Source organism: Garra rufa, chromosome 13 (genome assembly GCF_049309525.1).
Source record: "Garra rufa chromosome 13, GarRuf1.0, whole genome shotgun sequence".
NCBI classification, from domain to species: Eukaryota; Metazoa; Chordata; class Actinopteri; order Cypriniformes; family Cyprinidae; genus Garra; species Garra rufa.
In genome coordinates this window covers 25,780,439-25,798,710 of record NC_133373.1, presented here as the reverse complement: position 1 = coordinate 25,798,710, position 18,272 = coordinate 25,780,439, and the positions used below count along the sequence as shown (strand labels likewise).

Genomic DNA, 18,272 nt, shown 5'->3' with positions numbered 1-18,272 from the left:
CCCACACTTACAGGAAAAATAAGGTAGATAGTTGAACCCAAGTGATACTGTACATTATGCACCATGTACCCAACTATCTAGTGTATGAGGTTTAAAAAGTTAATTTGTCACCCAGCAAGTCAAAATTCGAAATATTACATAATGACTTAGAATAGTGCATAAGTACGCAAGTTGAGATGCACATTATAAGTGTGAGATTCAATATTCCGTAATGGTGATTCACATGTATCGTCTGAGAGTCATGCATTAACTGAATGGTCTGAAAAATGTTTAACCCAACCTTCTTGGTAGTTTTATTTAACCCAACTATTGCTTAAAATCTATATGTGTGACCCGGGACCACAAAACCAGTCATAAGGTTAAATTTCTTGAAATTGAGATTTATACATCATCTGGAAGCAGAATAAATAAGCTTTCCACTGATGTATGGCTAGGATAGGACAGTATTTGGCAGAGATACAACTATTTAAAAATCTAATCAAAAATTAAGTTTTGATATATTTGTGATAGGTAATTTACAAAATATCTTCATGGAACATGATCTTTACTTAATATCCTAATACTTTTGGCATAAAAGAAAAAAAATATATCATTTTGACCCATACTATGTATTGTTGGCTATTGCTACAAATATACCTGTGCTACTTATGACAGTATAGTAGGTTGGAAATTAATGCTTATTAAAACGTTTAATAAGTGAACATTTATTAATAAGTTGAATAAACATACAAAAATTGTTATTATTAATAAATGTTCATCTTTTATCTATTGCTGATGCCTTAAGTAATTATGTGTCTGATTTTTAATTTACAACCTATTTTGGGTTCATATTAAGCCAGTTATATAGTCATTTTTAAGCAATAGTTGAGGTAAATAAAACTACCCAGAAGGGTTTATCCATATTTTACCCAGTGCCGGGTTGAAAATATTCCCCTTCTCCATTCTATTTGACATAAGCTGTACAAGTACTTCATAAGGTGTTGGAGAACGAAAAACTGGTTCTGGTCTCGCCCGTATCATCAACATGTTCGAAATGACTGTGTGAAAGTGAACAAGATTTGAAAACTAGGGCAGTCTTCCATGCTGCTCTCACAATAGCCCCTCACTTTGAAAAACCCTACTGCAGGACTTTCTTTCCTCAGTGGAACTTTTTAAATCAGTTCTTATGACTGTCCAGATGTTTTTTTAACACTATGATAGTGAATATGAGGCCTACTGAAGTTCCAAAATGGATAAAAGCGTAATAAATTAGTCTATGATATGATTTGCTTTTTCCAAGTCGTTGATAGTATTCTTAGAAGAAGTTTTATTGAAAACACTTCCCATGTGCTATGTCAAATCTCATTCACACTTTCACATGAACAACTGTAGATAATTAATCTGAAATCTATTCTGTTTGACTGATCTCTTTTCCCTACAGAGACCTAAAGAGAGAACAAGAGACCAAGCATGGCCCAGGCCTCTCAGGACCAAGGTGCAGTGGGCGTGGCCGACCCAGATGAGGATTCGCCCAACATGATTGCGTACAGAAAGGTACTGCTGCATTGCCTTTAAATTTTAAATGCTTTGGATTTGCAATCTTTAAAGTCTTGTCAGCAAGTTAATGCTTGAAAGCGAAAGGAATTTGGTCAGCAAATATATATACAATGAGGGAAGGGCAGACACACAGAGTCATGAATATTGCTCAGTACTGGATTTGAATTTGAATGAGTTTATTTCTGCTGGTGCATTGTCATCCCTTGATATTTATTCAGCTTCTTTGTGTATAGAATATTTCATTTCTTCCCTGACCCTCATGGCCACTGTGAGTACAGAGAAGTTGCCTAATCTATGCTTGGAAGTGCATTTCTTATCCCATCCGTGGCTCCAGTACTAAACCTCTGTTCCTACATTTAGGCCTGGTTTCACAGACAGGGCTTAGACTAAACCAGGACAAGGCCATAGTTCAATTAGCACATGATTTTTATAAACGTGCTTAGAAAAAAACATTACTGGTGTGCAATTTGAGACAAAATAAAGCCACTGATATATTTTAAGATCAGTCAGTGCAAGTTTCTTTCAGTTTTTACATTTTAGTCTAGGACTAGGCTTAAGCCTCGACTGTGAAACCTGTGGTTGAAGTTATGTTTTTTAAGTGAAAGAGACATATAGTCACCATTCCAGTTTGCTGTTTTCGATCATGTGTGTGTTTGACATGAATTCTGATCTCCAAGGAGTGATGAATTTCATAGTGCTAGCAACCCCCAGCATCTCGATCATCACAAACTAGCTTGATAACAACCAATTTTCTCTTTTTACTTGAGGTTTTTTTTTCTATAGAAACTGTACTTATTTGCTTTGTGCCATCTCTTTTGCTTGACCAGTAAGCTATGGACCACCCACAAGCAAGTCCTTTATGGAAAACCAAGTGAAGCATATTTGATGCCAAATGATTTGCTTCTATCTGAGTGGAGATAATCAGCTCAAGCTGGCGCAAAGATATTGAGCCCGACTGCAGAGAGATTGGAGTCAATTGCCAAATTGCTAGAGAAACATTGTGGTGGAGAGTGCACCTTTAAATGAAGCCAATAAGACGCAAACAGTTTTTATACTAATCACTCTTTGGGGACCTTTGCTTAGTGTCTTGATAAAATGTTAATTGTGAAAAATCCATGCCACTAAGATATAACTCATTCAATTACATTTATTTTCTAATTAAAATATCTAAAATTCTGTAAAAACAAGCTGCAATGCATAAGACGTTAAGACTTGTTTTCAGAGAATGCATCTTTAGTATAAGTGTATTTTGTCTTATTACACTTGTTTTAAGTATAAACAAGTTCAAAACAAGTGAAAACATCTGCCACTGCACTGCAGGAAGATAACATGCACTTAACTTCCAGATGCAATCTATAGGAAAGTCTTAATATCTTATGCAGTGTTGCTGCTAAAGTAAATTGCTGTTGTGTTTTTAGATATTTGTATATATTTTACACTTAGTAAAAAGAAGTATTTTTTGCAGTGTTCTTTAAATATTTCATAAATAGCATTACAGTTAGGCTCTATATTGTTTAATATTATCAGACCAGGTTTAGATGGTTTTATTATTAAAAACGGAAGTGTCAACAGCTTAGAAGTTAATTTCAGGCTGTACAGCGCTTTAATGTACATCAGTGGGTCTTAGTACTACCTGTTCGAACATATGGAGCTTTTAAGGTGTGGCTGACACAAAAGAAATGTCTAGTTTTGAACAGTGAAGACTCATGGTGAGATCCTGAATAAGACATATTGTACAGTACGTTCCCAACCTTAGTACTTTTGCAAGAGACAGTTATTAAGCAAAGAATATTTAGACATAAAAGACAATCTCTTGCAGTGAGAGAAGATAAAAAGAGGAAGTCTATCAGTCATTTTAGGATTGTGTGGAACTTATATAGGATGGAGAACACTGACCTGCAATGATATGATTTCATTGGCTCTTTGATTGATAGCTCGCTGTTTCTCTGGTCGCTTACTACCTCACAGGGATATGAGATGGGCACCAGATGGCTCACAATATGCTCTAGGCACATGGAAGAAATGCCCAGTGTCTCTAGGGCATGAGCATGAGTTCACAGCGAGTGCCATTCTTCTGTGTAGAAACAGACAAATACCCAGTCAAGAGTGATGGCATGGAAGTCATCAAATTGAGTGCACAGACTCACTCTCTCTCTCTCTCTCTCTCTCTCTCTCTCTCTCTCTCTCTCTCTCTCTCTCTCTCTCTCTCTCTCTCTCTCTCTCTTCCAAGCTTTATAATGGCAGTGGATGGCTGTTGATTTTTTGAAGTCCAATAAAGGGCATCCATCCATCATAAAAGTTCTCCACATGGCCCTGGGGGGTTAATAAAGGCTTTCCGAAGTAACTCGATGCTTTCGTGTAAGAAAAATATCCAGATTTAAAACTTAAACCATAATCTCTATTTCCGGCTAATTTCTGTATGCATATTCACAAGAGAGTCTATGTCTAGGATGTCTGTGTCTAGGGCGTAGATATAAGCTCCGGTGAGAATATGCTAGTCTTGCGAGAACCAAATTTTATTTAAGCAAAGGAAAACCAGGTCTCTTCTTGGCTTATATCAAAATCAAACAACCCAAACATTCCAAACAATTTTTTTTAACAAATCCTTATTTTTGTACTTTTATTTTGTGACCGGTGTTTTGTTTTGCTCTTTTGTCTGCTTCTGCAATCTTTATTAGGGTTACTAAAGTAATTCAGTCAAGAGCAGTGAGTGTCTTTCTTTTGTTGCTTGATTAACATCAATGCCACAGATAATTGCAAATAAATTAGGCTGCTGTCCCTTTAAAACCGAATGCATGGGTGCAATGTACTGATACTGTACACATCTAATATTCTCCCAACTTTTTACGTTCACATAAGACATAACCGGGTGTTTTTACACGAATACTTGACAATTCTACATAATTTTGTGTGTATTATTCCATATATGAGACGTTAAAGAGTACTCGTGCTGTGTGAGGAGCTGTGGTGTGGATGTCTGTTCTTCTCTTACTCCCAGATATTGTTTTTTTTTTAACATTTTAAGAGATGTGCAGCAAATGTATGCTATCTTATGTCCTGCCAGATAGATAAATAGACTATGATACAGTTCTAATGTACACATCTAACCTCCTAACCAGGCAACAGATTAGTTCTGAATGAATCTCTTCCCAAATCATCCCTCCCTAACATTTTTGTCTCGTTTTTAGAGATTTTCATTTGTTATTTTAGTTTCGCTATCGTCTCATTTTCCTCTGTTAAAAAATTAACATTGGTCCTAAATCATCCACTGGAACACCACCCTCTCGTGTACACGGAGCACTTTTTATGATGGATGGATGCACTTTATTGGACTCCAAAAAATCAACAGCCATTCACTGCCATTATAAAGCTTTAAAGAGCCAGGATATTTATTTTATATAACTCCGATTGTATTCATCTGAAAGAAGAAAGTCATATACACCTAGGATGGATTGAGGGTGAGTAAGTCATGGTGTAATTTTAATTTTTTGGGTGAACTATCTCTTTAAGAACTGTGTGCGCACTGAAAGGTTCTTTGGGGAACCCAAATTGTTTCTTCTAACACCCCGTTTTGGAAATTTTATTTTTAAGAGTGTACAGTGATGGCTGACTGCTCTATTGCACACTCTTGTAGTGAATGTTGCATCTTGGTACGCACCTCATCTCAGTTTTGCTTTGCTTTGGGAGGGGAAACAAGAAGGGATATCATGTGCATTTGTAAACAGACACAATTAACCTGGATGCGCAGCGAAACAGGACTGACTTTGATGAATTTACCCATTAAGAGAGCATGCAAAGCCCCACGGGGCGAACATCATTAGCATGTGCGAGAGATGCAGAGAACGAGGGTGAGACTATGGGAGAGAGTATTCAGTGGCTTGTGGAGACCTTTTTCTATGCAACTCAGTCAGCCTTTCTCAAGCTGACAGCAAGCTCGGTGTGTTCTGTTATGGTGCACGAACACATGCTGTGTTCTTACAGCTTGAAAAAGACATTCTTCCCCCTGCATGGGGAATTATAGATGTATGGCCACAACCAGTAGGTTGTCTTGTACTACTTTTAGTCAGATTCTTGGCAGAGAAAATGCTTTGAAATCAACCCTATCAACTGTATGAAGGCTATTATTTGTTTTTGAGGAAATATAATGAGACAAAATGTCTTGAGGTTAGTCTGTTTCCCTGACATCCTCTGACCCTTTCAAATATCTACAGAACTACGTGAGAATCTGACACGCTTATCAACAATTCTGTTGGGGCATCCGAGTATTTTTAGAGTTGTTCTGTGCATTTGACTTTCCTGGCAACCTTCAAGGCTTTATTGTATTATATAAATGTAATATCCTTTAGATCTTGTTTCTTATGGCAGTTCCCAGTGCAGCTTTATCTAGCGAGATATGTGGATTTGTTTGTCTGCCTCTGCAGAAACTTATCTTCCAATTTCCCCCAAAACACCAATTAGAATAGAAGGCTGTTCTTCCAACATAAGCCCAGGTGAAAGTCATCAACAAGTCAGCAATCTATCTTTTCCCACACTATTCTTCCATCTCTGGGATGTGCAAGCTGAACTGTCAGCACATTTAAAGTTTCCTGTGAGATATGTTGCTAAGATACTCATATATATAATTTATATAATGAAATATAAATACCGCTGTTCAGAGGTTTGGGATCAGTAAGATTTTTGAAAATAATTAGTGCTTTTATTCAGCAAGGATGCTTTAAATTCATCAAAAGTAATAGTAAAGGCAGTGTTACAGAAAATTGAATACATTTATTCATCAAGGGATCCTAAACATGTATTATGGTTTCCACAAAAATATTAAGGAGCACAGCAGTTTTTAACATTATAATGATAATAAATGTATCCTCAGCAACAAATCATCATATTAGAATGATTTCTAAAGAATCATGTGACACCGAAGACTGAAGTAATGGTTGAAGTTTACCAGGGATTATATTAGAGGAATTATATTAAAATATAAAAGTTTTACTGTATTTTGGATCAAATAAAGCTTGTTAAAGGGATAGTTCACCCACAAATAAATGTTCTATCATGAATTACTCAACCATAAAGAAGTTCACTTCCAGACCAAACATTTAGATAATTTCAGATAATTAGCTCCCTTGTCTTCTTTCTTCAGCCATAAAAAAAGGATTTCTCTCCATATAGTGGACATTTATGGTGCCCGCAAGTTTAAATGCAGCATTTTGGATGTTTGGATCCCAGCCAAGGAAGAAGGGCCGTATCTAGCAAAACGATCAGTTATTTTCTAAAACAATTGACAATTTTATACTTTTTAACCTCAAATACTTGTCAAGTCTAGCTCTGTGTACTCTGCTTATTCCGGTTCAAGACAGGATAGGTTTCATTTTCTCCTCCACCTTCAAAATTGTCCTACATCGCTGCAGAAGTACTGACCCAGTGTTTACAAAGTGAACGCGCAAAGAAGATCAAATGGAATAATTTAGAGCCCTTTGCTGTATTTAAACTGCATTTTGGAAGTTCAAACTCGTATGGAGAGAAATCCTGAAATGTTTTCCTCAAAAAACATAATTTCTTTACGACTGGAGAAAGAAAGACATGAACATCTTCGATGACAAGGGAGTGAGTAAATTATCTGTCTATTTTTGTTCTGGTAGTGAACAAACCCGTAAGACCTTTCTGAGAGAGCTTTCTGACCCGTCCTGATACCAAAATGGCGCTTGGGTGACGCAGAGGAGAAGAATTGTTGAATAAAGTTGTTTTCTGTTGTTGTTTTTTTGCGCACAAAAAGTATTCTCGTAGCTTTTATGAAAGTATGGTTGCTGTCAATAGAGGGTCAGAGCGCTCTTGGATTTAATCAAAAATATACCTTAATTTGTGTTCCGAAGATGAACAGTTCTTACGGTTTTGGAACAGCATGAGGGTGAGTAATTAATGACAGAATATCCATTTTTGGATGAACTATTCCTTTAAGGTTGGATGTGATTTACAATGATTAAGGAAGATAGAGATCCTTTTAACAGTTCTGTACAGTGGAATGGAGTATGGCCAGCTGAATTAATCAGGCAGAGGGATGGATTCGGAGGGGCATTTATTTCTCCTGTCACATCTCAAGGGTCACCAGCTCTGTGCTGACCTCAGATGCCCTTTAAATCACTGTCAGTCTCATGTCAGTGTGTGTCCACCTTGATTCTCTTCTCATTGTCATTTTACGATTGAACAGGTCATGCACCTTTTAACCTTTCTTTGTATGCTCACTTGTTTTACAACCATTTTGTAATTTTGAAACACACTTGGCCCGTTTAGGTTTGTTGATTTCAGTTAGCTGCCTTTCTTAAGCCTCGGGCTCACTATATCAGAACCAGAACCAACAGCAAATGGATAAATTAGCCAGAAAGTATTGGTGTCTGGCATGCTGGGGCATTTGTATCAAGTGGAGTTTTGCAGCAGAAGATAACCGACAAATATTTTACACAAGATTTATGTCTCACTTTCATGTTTACAGCTGAGAAAGGCTCAGGCAATTTTCCTGGCCGATCACCTCAGGAAAACATAACCGACTAGGGAACCACTGACGCTTTGTTCATTTTGTTTTAAGGGAAGTGAACCGATGATTTAAAGGTAGCCACAGATATGACCTGTGCGACTGTCTGAACTGAGGGAATATCATGCCCTTTGACACATTGCCTGTCAGTATTACAGTATATACCACGGTTCACTTAGCTTTTTATGGTAGCTATATTATATTATATTGTATTATATTATATTATACAATCATAAGGCCCTATGATTTCTGCAATGCATGAAATGAAGACAGAATCACAGAATCCAGTTATAAAAATGGAATTTATTGAATTTACTGGATGAATAAGTCAAAAGTAGGTCAGTACACTTAAAACAATGCGATATGGACTAGTGTCTGTAAATATTAAGCCACAAAAAAGACTATTTAAATACAAATCCTGCATGTTTTGCGTGTTTCTGTGTAAATGAATGGTGCAGGTCCGCAGTTTTGTTTACTACACACATACTGAAGCGCGTTTTCAGTGTATATGAGTACATGAACACATAAATAATTTCTACAAATAATTTCTAAAACTGCTCTGAGAGTCACTTCATGAGCATTTTACAGTTTCTTTTGAGAAAAAAACATTGTCATATCATATACAAACAGAAACTCGTCTTCACAGCAACATGTCAAAATGAAAGTTTGGTTTAATTTAAAGAAACTGTGACAGAAATATTTGACGTGATGTAATGTTAGTACTACTGCTAATAATATAATTAGGAATATTTACCATAGAAGTCATTTAGCAGAAAAATGTAAATAAACAGCAGTATTTCTGAGAAGTAAATAAATAAAATAACAATAAATATTATTGTAAAAAAATAGATTATTTAGAGATGTTTTTGATTATTAAAATGTAATTAAACCCTTGAAATAAAATCCAGAAAATGAATGGAAAACACAGAATTTGGTAAAAAATAAAACTGAATTTGAGAAGAAGAAAAAAAGAAACGTATTTCATAGTGCCTTATAAATGTTTTTTTTTAACAAATTTTTGTTAAGCCTTGCTTTTAAATTTTGCACACTACCTGTCAAAAGATTTTTAAGTTTCTTCTGCTCACTATTTATTTGATCCAAAGTACAGCAAAACAGTAAAATCTTGAAATGGTTTTACTATTTAAAATAATGTTCTCTATTTTAATATATTTAAAAATGTAATTTATTCCCGTGATTTCAAAGCTAAATTTTCAGCATCGTTACTCCAGTCTTCAGTGTCATTCTTCAGAAATCATTCTAACATGCTGTTCAAGAAACATTTATTATTATTATTATTATCAATATTTAAAACAGTCGAGTACTTTTTTCAGGATTCTTTGATGAATAGAAAGATCCAAAGATCAGCATTTATCGGAAATAAAAAGAGCTTTTGTAACATTATACACTATACCATTCAAAAGCATGGAGTCAGTAAAAAGAAATGATAGAAATCAATACTTTTCTTTAGCAAGGATGCTTTAAATTGATCAGAAGTGATGATAAAGACATTTATAATGTTACAAAAGATTTCTATTTCAGATAAATGCCGTTCCTCTGAACTTTCTTTTTTTCAAAGAAACCTGAAAAATGTTTTCAACATAACTATAATGTTTTTTGAGCAGCAAGTCAGAATAGACTAGACTGGAGTAATATAAAAAGAATAGATAAATTCAGCTTTGAAATCACAGGAATAAATTATATTTTAAAATATATTTAAATAGACAGCAGTTGTTTTATATAGTAAATATTTCAAAATGTTACTGTTTTTGCTGTACTTTTGTCAAAAAAATAAGTGCGGGCTTGGATAGCAGAAGAAACATTAAAAATCTTACTGTTCAAAAACTTTTGACTGGTAGTGTACATTTCATGATTTCAATTAAGTAGACAAGTTTTTCACTTAATATTTTTAAATTTAACCATTAAAACAATTAAGAAAAGTTTGAGGTTGAAAAAAAAACTGAATTTGGGAAAAAATGCAATAGATTTCATAGGGTTTTATAGCCTATACATATTTTGAACATTAATAGGCCAGTTTTACAATGCAAAAGACTTTAATCAGTTTTTCATGACTGAAAGTAAATTATTTTCCATTTAGCACACACTTTTATTATTCAAAGTGATGCTAATTGCAGTGTACAAGAGGCCATCCCTGGAGCAATCTGGAGTTTAGTGTCCTGTTCAAGACTTCGGTGGTCACAGAACAGTGCAGGGATTTCAGCAACTCGATTTTCGGGGTCAGACCTCTTTTGGATTAAACCTGCAACCTTTGTGTTAACAAATTAGATGACCACCGTTTCAAATTTGCATGTGGTTTTCCGCTACCGTTTCCTGTTTAGAGACCATGACAAAAGCATGCTGAACATTGCTCGATCTAATCAAGAGGCAACAAAGCAAATCTTTCCCAAATGATCTTTTTTTAATTACAGGTATAAAGGATGAACCAGGTGGGCAGAAATATACTTCGGAGGCTCTTGAAGCTAATTATATCAGTGGAGCCTATTATCATACCATATTCAGCTGTAATTAATTACTGTCATCCATAGTCTGCGCTACAGTGGCCATTTTTGGCTCAGGGCCCCTCGAAGAGAAACAACCGTCGTGAAAAATGTCTCCCTCCATATTTTATTTGGCATGAAAATGAAGTGAGGGTAATGATAAAACGAAGGGTGGGGAGATGCTCAAGAAGAGCGTTCTGGCGCTGGAGTAGATAGACAGATGAAGTGAGACAACTTATTATAAAACAGCAGTACAGTAGCTTGATGTGCTCCTCATTACCACTTCACACAAGAAGACAAAAAGGACTGGTGCCCCATTATTGCTTTCTTCTTGTGTTTTTGCTTGTGTGTGTGTGTGTGTGCGTGTGTGCGTGTGTGCGTGCGTGCGTGCGTGTGTAAGCAGGTTCATCCTCGTATGTTTGCGTGAATTCAGACAGCTCAGTTAATTATTTCTTTCAAGCTCTGTTGAACTTATTCGGGCGAGTATTTCTTCGGGCGGATTTCTTATTTGTGTTATTTTCTACACTTAACCAATTAGTTCATGACAGATAACAGAGTTCGCCATCCTTCAAATGAACAGCATTTCGCCTCTGCACATAACATAAAATGCCAAATCTGCAAATTTTCTTTGGTGCTTTACACAATCAATTCATGTTTCCCACTTTATCCTCAGATGCTGCCTCCAGCTAAAGGCTCCTACCTGGCTTTTGGGACTAGCGAGCACATGCATGAGTTTAGTATTGAAACAGAATGCTGAATTTGTTCAGAATGTGTTGTAAGGGCTTTGGGGAAGTGGCAGGGATTTGGATTTGCTTTCGAACATTCCCTTGCACTATTTGAGGATCGTTCAGGGGGGGTCGCTGAACTGGATTAAACTCTCGGGTAAGCAATTATACAGTTTCATTTAAGGTCAGAGGAAGGTCTCATGTTTCATCCATACTCTTTTGGGCGTGTTTGCTCCTGCCTCCATCCCCATGATGACTATATATCAAGGCCATGGCAGCTCCGGCAATGTTTTTTTCTCACCCTTTGATTGTTTGTTTGCACACAAAAAGAGTCATTTACTTATTGATCTGCTGGGGCCTTGAAGTGCTGTCACGACATGATGATGTATCCCGGCGGAACGCTCCAATATGAAGGACATTCAGGAGGAGGGGTGGAGCAGGCATCCTAAATCTCTGGTATAGACGAGCTGCATTACTTTTTAATTTCCCATATGAATATTCAATCTGTTCAATTATTGAACTGTATTAAAAGACAACGACCTCTTTGACCTACAGTTGAAGTTAAGAGTTTACATACACTTTGCAGAATCTTCAAAATGTAAATTATTTTAACAAAATAAGAGGGATCATACAAAACTGCATGTTATTTTTGATTTAGTACTGACCTGAATAAGATATTTCACGTAAAAGATGTCTACATATAGTCCACAAGAGAAAATAATAGTTGAATTTATCAAAATGACACCATTTAAAAGTTTCCATACACTTGTAATGATCCACAGCTGTTTTTTTTTTTTTTGTTTGTTTAGGGATAGTTGTTCATGAGTCCCTTAAAACTGCTTGTTGTTCTTCAGAAAAAGTAATTTAGTTCCCACAAATTCTTTGGTTTTTCAGCATTTTTGTGTATTTTGAACAATGAACAAAATTTGTACCTTTTCAACAATGGCTGTATGATGAGATCCATCTTTTGACACTAAGGACAACTGAGGGACTCATCTGCAACTATTACAGAAGGATAAAATGCTCACTCATGCTTCAGAAGGAAACATGATGCTTTAAGAGCATTCATTTGAAGATAAGGGTAAATTTAACTTATTTTGTCTCCTGGGAAACATGTAAGTATCTTCTGTAGCTTCTGAAGTTCAGTACTAAATGAAAAAAATACGATATTTAAGCAAAATAAGAAAAATGTACATATCTTTATTTTGTTCAGAAGTTTTCACCCCCTGGCTCTTAATGCATCTTGTTTCCTTCTGAAGCATCAGTGAGCGTTTGAACCTTCTGTAATAGTTGCATATGAGTCCCTCTGTTGTCCTCAGTGTGAATCATACAGTCATTGTTGGAAAGGGTTCAAATACACAAAAATGCTGAAAAACCAAAGAATTTGTGGGATCTGAAGGATTTTTCTGAAGAACAGCAGGCAGTTTAACTTCAGGACATACAAGGGCCTCATGAACAACTCTTACTAAAAAAAAAAAAAACAAAAAAAAAAAACACAGCTGTGGATCATTCGGGTAACAACACAGTATTAAGAATAAACTTTTGAGTCATTTTTATAAATTCAACTATTATTTTCTCTTGTGGACTATATGTAAACATCTTTTATGTGAAATATCTTATTCAGGTCAGTACTAAATAAAAAATAACATTTTGTATAATCCCTCTTATTTTGGTCAAATAATTAACATTTTTAAGATTCTGCAAGGTGTATGCAAACGTTTGGCTTCAACTGTAATAGATACAAAAAAAAGGGTTTCTGTGTAACATAAAACAAAACATTTTGAAGAATGTTGGTAACCAGGTTTGAAACGACATAAGGGAAAGTAAATAATGGCAGAATTGTAATATTTGATTATCCCTTTAATATCACAATGATATTAGTATCAGCAACCTCAGCTGTTGTGGCGTTCAGGCTCAGAATAAGAAGAACAGATGCTAATATTGTTGCAGTGTGCAGTTTTGTCTGGACAATCCGCTGTTGGGCTATATTAGCATATGGCTGTACGGTTATTGTATGCTGAAACAATCACATCATTTGCAGTTAAAAAGACCCACAGCCCTACTTTCCAAGGTGTTATTTTGGGAGCATAATGAAGGCGGCCATTTCAAAGGCAGCTATTCTATGAAAATGGCATGAAGACCTATTCATACTATGGGTGCGCGCACTGACCACTTCTTGTGAATCTGTTATGAGCCAGGCCTCACGCATTAGGTGTAAAGATTTGTATTGAAGGCTCTTCGGAACAATAGAAAGATACACCTGTACTTACAATGCACCTTCTCAAAAGAGCACCTGGTTCTTCATGTATCTAATTGTTTATTGTCTAAAAAGATAGCCCGCAAACACACACACACACACACACACACACACACACACACACACACACACACACACACACACACATTTTCTCAAAGGTTAGACAATGAATCTCTCCAAACAGCAGATATTTGAGTAGAGTTGGTATGCGGTACTCATTTTGAAAATTTCACATTATTGCAAACTGTTCAGAAAAGTTATTCTTATTGGTTGTTAGAGTGTTGCTGGGTGGTTGGTAAGGTGTTCAGAGTGGCTGGGCTATTTCTATTGCATAGGTATTCATATACATCTTTTTCCTTATTGCGTAAGTAAGTCTATGGGTGAGACTTCCGGTTCATTATCCGCTATAGGGAAACAAGGAGCAGAATAACAACATGCGGTAAACGATAAAACAGTTTGCACTACAAACCAGTGTGTTTATAATTAAGATAATACATTAAAATAACATGGTAAGACACACCAATTTGCAATAACAAGCAGCAAAACAAGCTATTTTGTACAGCTAAAAATAGATGCAGATGAGACCAGAAGCCAGACCCATAAAATTGACAAATGGCCGTGCCCTTACAGGAAGAAAAAGGTGGATTGGTGGACTGCTAGGCAGATGCTTACTTCCCCAAGTCAAAAAAGCAAACACCCCAACGATTTGGATGTGGCTTGATGTTAGTATTTAAAAGTTTTTGCTCAGTTTATTGTCTCACTGTGTTCGTGGAGAAAGTCCTAAAAATTTTAATTACTGTTGTACAGAGGCCAGATGTGTGAGGGTTTTTTTGTGGGCTCAGTATAAAAGCAAAGATAACTTTCTGGAACTTTCTTCATGCTTACCAATATCCTAAAAGCAATAGTCTTATGATTAACTCGTGTTATTGAGAAATAAAAGAGGATTCCTTGCTATTGATTATTGAAATTGAGATCCTTCCATGGCTTTGGAAAAAGTCTGAAGAGGTTGGTCAGGTCAGGTCAAAAGACCCAGCAGGTGCCATTCATGAGACCATGATTAATAAATGTGAACTTTACCCAGACTAGCACTGCTGCTCCTCAAAGACACCAGCAGGAAGCCAGTGTCCTAAGGGACTGAGCTCTAGTAATGGACACTGCAAAATCTTTCTCTCTAGATTACTCTTCTGCTTTCTTCTTTTTTTTTTCTTTTACTATTTCTAGTTCTTTCTCTGCTCAACTTTCCCATATATGTACATGCACTTCAATTCTTTCTTCTATCAGTTCTTCTTAGTAGGTCATGCTTTGTCATTTTTAGGCATATATGGGAGTAATTGCACTGGCTTAAAGAGTTCTGTCATTAGTTACTCACACTCATCCCGTTCCAAACCTGTAAGACTTGTTCATCTATCTAACAAAAATTAAGATATTTTTGAGGAAATCCGAGAGCTTTCTGACCCTGCATAGACAACAACGCAACTGACAGGTTAAGGCCCAGAAAGTCCATGTGACATCAGTGGTTCAACTATAATTTTATGAAGCTCCGAGAATACTTTTTGTGCGCAAAGAAAGCTAAAATAAGGACTTTATTCAACAATTTCTCTCTGTCAGTCTTTGCCACACGTTCACGAGAGTACCAGGATAGTGTGTATGCAGGGTTAGAAAGTTCTTGCATTTAATCAAAATATCTTAAATGATTAGTTCACTTTCAGAACAAAAATTTACAGATAATGTACTCACCCCCTTGTCATCGTTTAGAGCCCTTCGAAGCTGCATTTAAGCTGCGTTTTGGAAGTTCAAACTCGGGGGCACCATACATATCCATTATATGGAGATAAATCCTGAAATGTTTTCCTCAAAAAACATAATTTCTTCACGACTGAAGAAAGAAAGACATGAACGTCTCGGATGACAAAGGGGTTAGTACATTAGCTGTAAATTTTTGTTCTGAAAGTGAACTACTCCTTTAATTTGTGTTCCGAAGATGAATGAAGGTCTTATAGGTTTGGAATGAAATGAGGGTGAGTAATTAATCACATAATTGTATTTTTTGGGTGAACTATCTCTTTAAGGCTGAGAAATATTATTATTAAATCTGCTCGTTTTAGCAATACCTCACATTTGTATGCCAAAATACTACAGTAATCCATCCTGATTCTCACATTTTCAGCTTTTCAGTTATGAGCAGTATGGAGGCCACACTTCAGATAAACCCGCTGTATAAGAAACTGCGGTGCAAGTAAACTAGTGAGTCCCACGTGGCGGTGATGTAGTTCAGTCTATTTTATTTTTCTGTTTGCTCTTAGAAGAACACATTGTATAAATGAGAAGATGCTACCGCGAGCAATTCATCATTAAGATTCACTCCAAGTTACCAGTGCAAATAATGCAGAAAACAGTAAACAATGAAGCAGTAATTTACATGATTTATTCATGCTCTGGTGCATGCTGGGAAACAACGTCCAGCATTCGTGTTTTTTTTTAGGGGATGATATAGTGCAGTTTTTAAATGGCACTTAAGGTTAATGACCTCTGCACTAGGTTCTTGTAGATGAGCCTTTAGGGAGCAACTCTAAATTTAGGCTTGTGATACTCTGTCCTGTAACCTCAGTGAGGAATGGCAGATGTGTCTGGGACTTTTTTGTTGTGGCTGATTGACGCAAGAAATCTTTGTTGTTGTAAGTCATGTAGATGGATTGATGATGCGCTGCAGTCAATGTATTGGCCGCAAGCGAAATGTTCATCTTATCTAACGGAGACTCAAAGCCTCAGTGATCCAGAATGCAGTACCCTTGATTATGAATGCCTCTCCTGTCATCACACTGCTTTTTAAGTGTTTCAACTGGCAGACACCGATAAGGCCGGTTGCTGTTTGAATTGGTGAGCTGCAATCGAGTCCCGGTGGGCTGCTGTTTCCTTCAAATATAGAAGAAAAGGTGAGATGGGGAGAGGGATTTAGGTGAAGAGCACTGATAGTGACATTTGATGTGTGTTTACTAAAGGCTAGGCTATCTGAACAGCATTTAGCTCAATATAGCATTGAAGGATTAGCATAGCGGTAATGAAACCCTTGCCCTTGGCATTTTAACCATCCACACTAAGTCACAGCCTGCACCTTGTTGGCATTCTGTATGCCAGCTGCCTACCTTCACCTTCAACCTTCCTGTTTAATACAGAAAAAAGGCAGTTTGCATTTATTCTTGTGTATTCTTCCAAGGTGGCTTTTGAAATCAATCATATTTGAGCTCCCTGTGTAATGGTGCATTTAATCCAGGTTGGTTCAACACGGGTAGAGCGCCGCTTATACTGCACTGTCTCACATAGTCACGCCGCAGAGACAAGTGCCGTAATCACAGAGAAAGTGCCAGAAAGCTGGGCTGGGTGATGGATAAATAATTGAAGTGTGGGATGGCAGGATTAGTGGCTGGCATTGAAGGGCGCAGCTCTGTAAATTTGTGCATGTGTGTGCATGAATGGTTGATGAAGACAGCTGTGGGACAGTTTAAGAGCTCATTAAGATGCTTTTGCAGAGGCCATTGTCCATTGTGATGAAAGCCTAGGGGAGATAGAGGAAAATGTGCAGGAGTGAGAACCGCCTTCAGATTTCTGCGTGTTCATTTGTTTTGTGACCTGAAAGTACTGGCCTGTCATTGGAACGTGTGCAGTGAAGGTTTATTTTTATAGTTGATGATTTTAGCTGTCTGAAAAAAAGAGTTTGTTACGTTAAAGGATTAGTTCACTCCGGAATTAAAATTTCCTGATAATTTACTCACCCCATGTCATCCAAGATGTTCATGTCTGTCTTTTTTTTTATCAGTCAAAAAGAAATGAAGGTTTTTGAGGAAAACATTCCAGGATTTTTGAAGGTCCAAATTGCAGTTTCTACGCAGCTTCAAGGGGGTCTACACGATCCCAGCTGAGGAATAAGGATCTTATCTAGCGAAATGATTGTCATTTTCTACAAAAATAAAAATGTATATACTTTTTAACCACAAATGCTTGTCTTGCACTAGCTCTGCGTCCACGATTTCACGCATTACGTAGTCACAGGGTCACGTGTAATGTAGGCAGAAGTACCGACCCAGTGTTTAGAAAGTTAACACCCTTTACAAAAAAAAGGTAAAACAAGGATGTTGGACGATTTTGAAGTTGAAGGAGAAAATTTGATGTTTTTTGAGAGTTTTTCACCCTACCCTTCCTTTTTGAACCAGAGCACACAGACAAAAAACGAACCATGCGTGACCTTTCCAATGTGGTTACTCAATGCATTAAGTTGAGCTACTGCAAGATGAGCATTTTTTAGAAAATTACTGATCAATTCGCTAAACAAGACTCTTAATTCTCGGCTTAACTAGACATTAACATCTTGGATGACATGGGGGTGAGTAAATTATCCGGAAATTTTAATTCAGGAATAAACTAATCCTTTAAAGGAACACTCCACTTTTTTTGGAAATAGGCTCATTCTCCAACTCCCCCCGAGTTAATAAGTTGAGTTTTACCGTTTTGAAATCCATTCAGCCGTTCTCCTGTTCTGGCAATATCACTTTTAGCATAGCTTAGCATAGATCATTGAATCCTATGAGACCAATACAGCATCGCGTTCAAAAATGACCAACGAGTTTCCATATTTGTCCTATTTAAAACTTGACTCTTCTGTAGTTACATCGTGTATGAACTATCCCTTTAAGGCCGGCGGAAAATGTAAAGCTGCGATTTTCTAGGCCGATAAGATTAGG

The 18,272-nt window shown here is 36.7% G+C and overlaps 1 protein-coding gene across 1 annotated transcript in view; it reads left to right on the top strand.

The window, feature by feature from the left end:
* Window positions 1–18,272, top strand: part of rgs6 (regulator of G protein signaling 6) — a 111,824-nt gene that overhangs the window by 7,361 nt on the left and 86,191 nt on the right. The window contains exon 2 of the mRNA XM_073816461.1: window positions 1,421–1,533. Coding sequence (XP_073672562.1) covers window positions 1,450–1,533 — 84 coding nt within the window. The 5' untranslated portion in view covers window positions 1,421–1,449. The remainder of the gene's footprint in view (window positions 1–1,420; window positions 1,534–18,272) is intronic.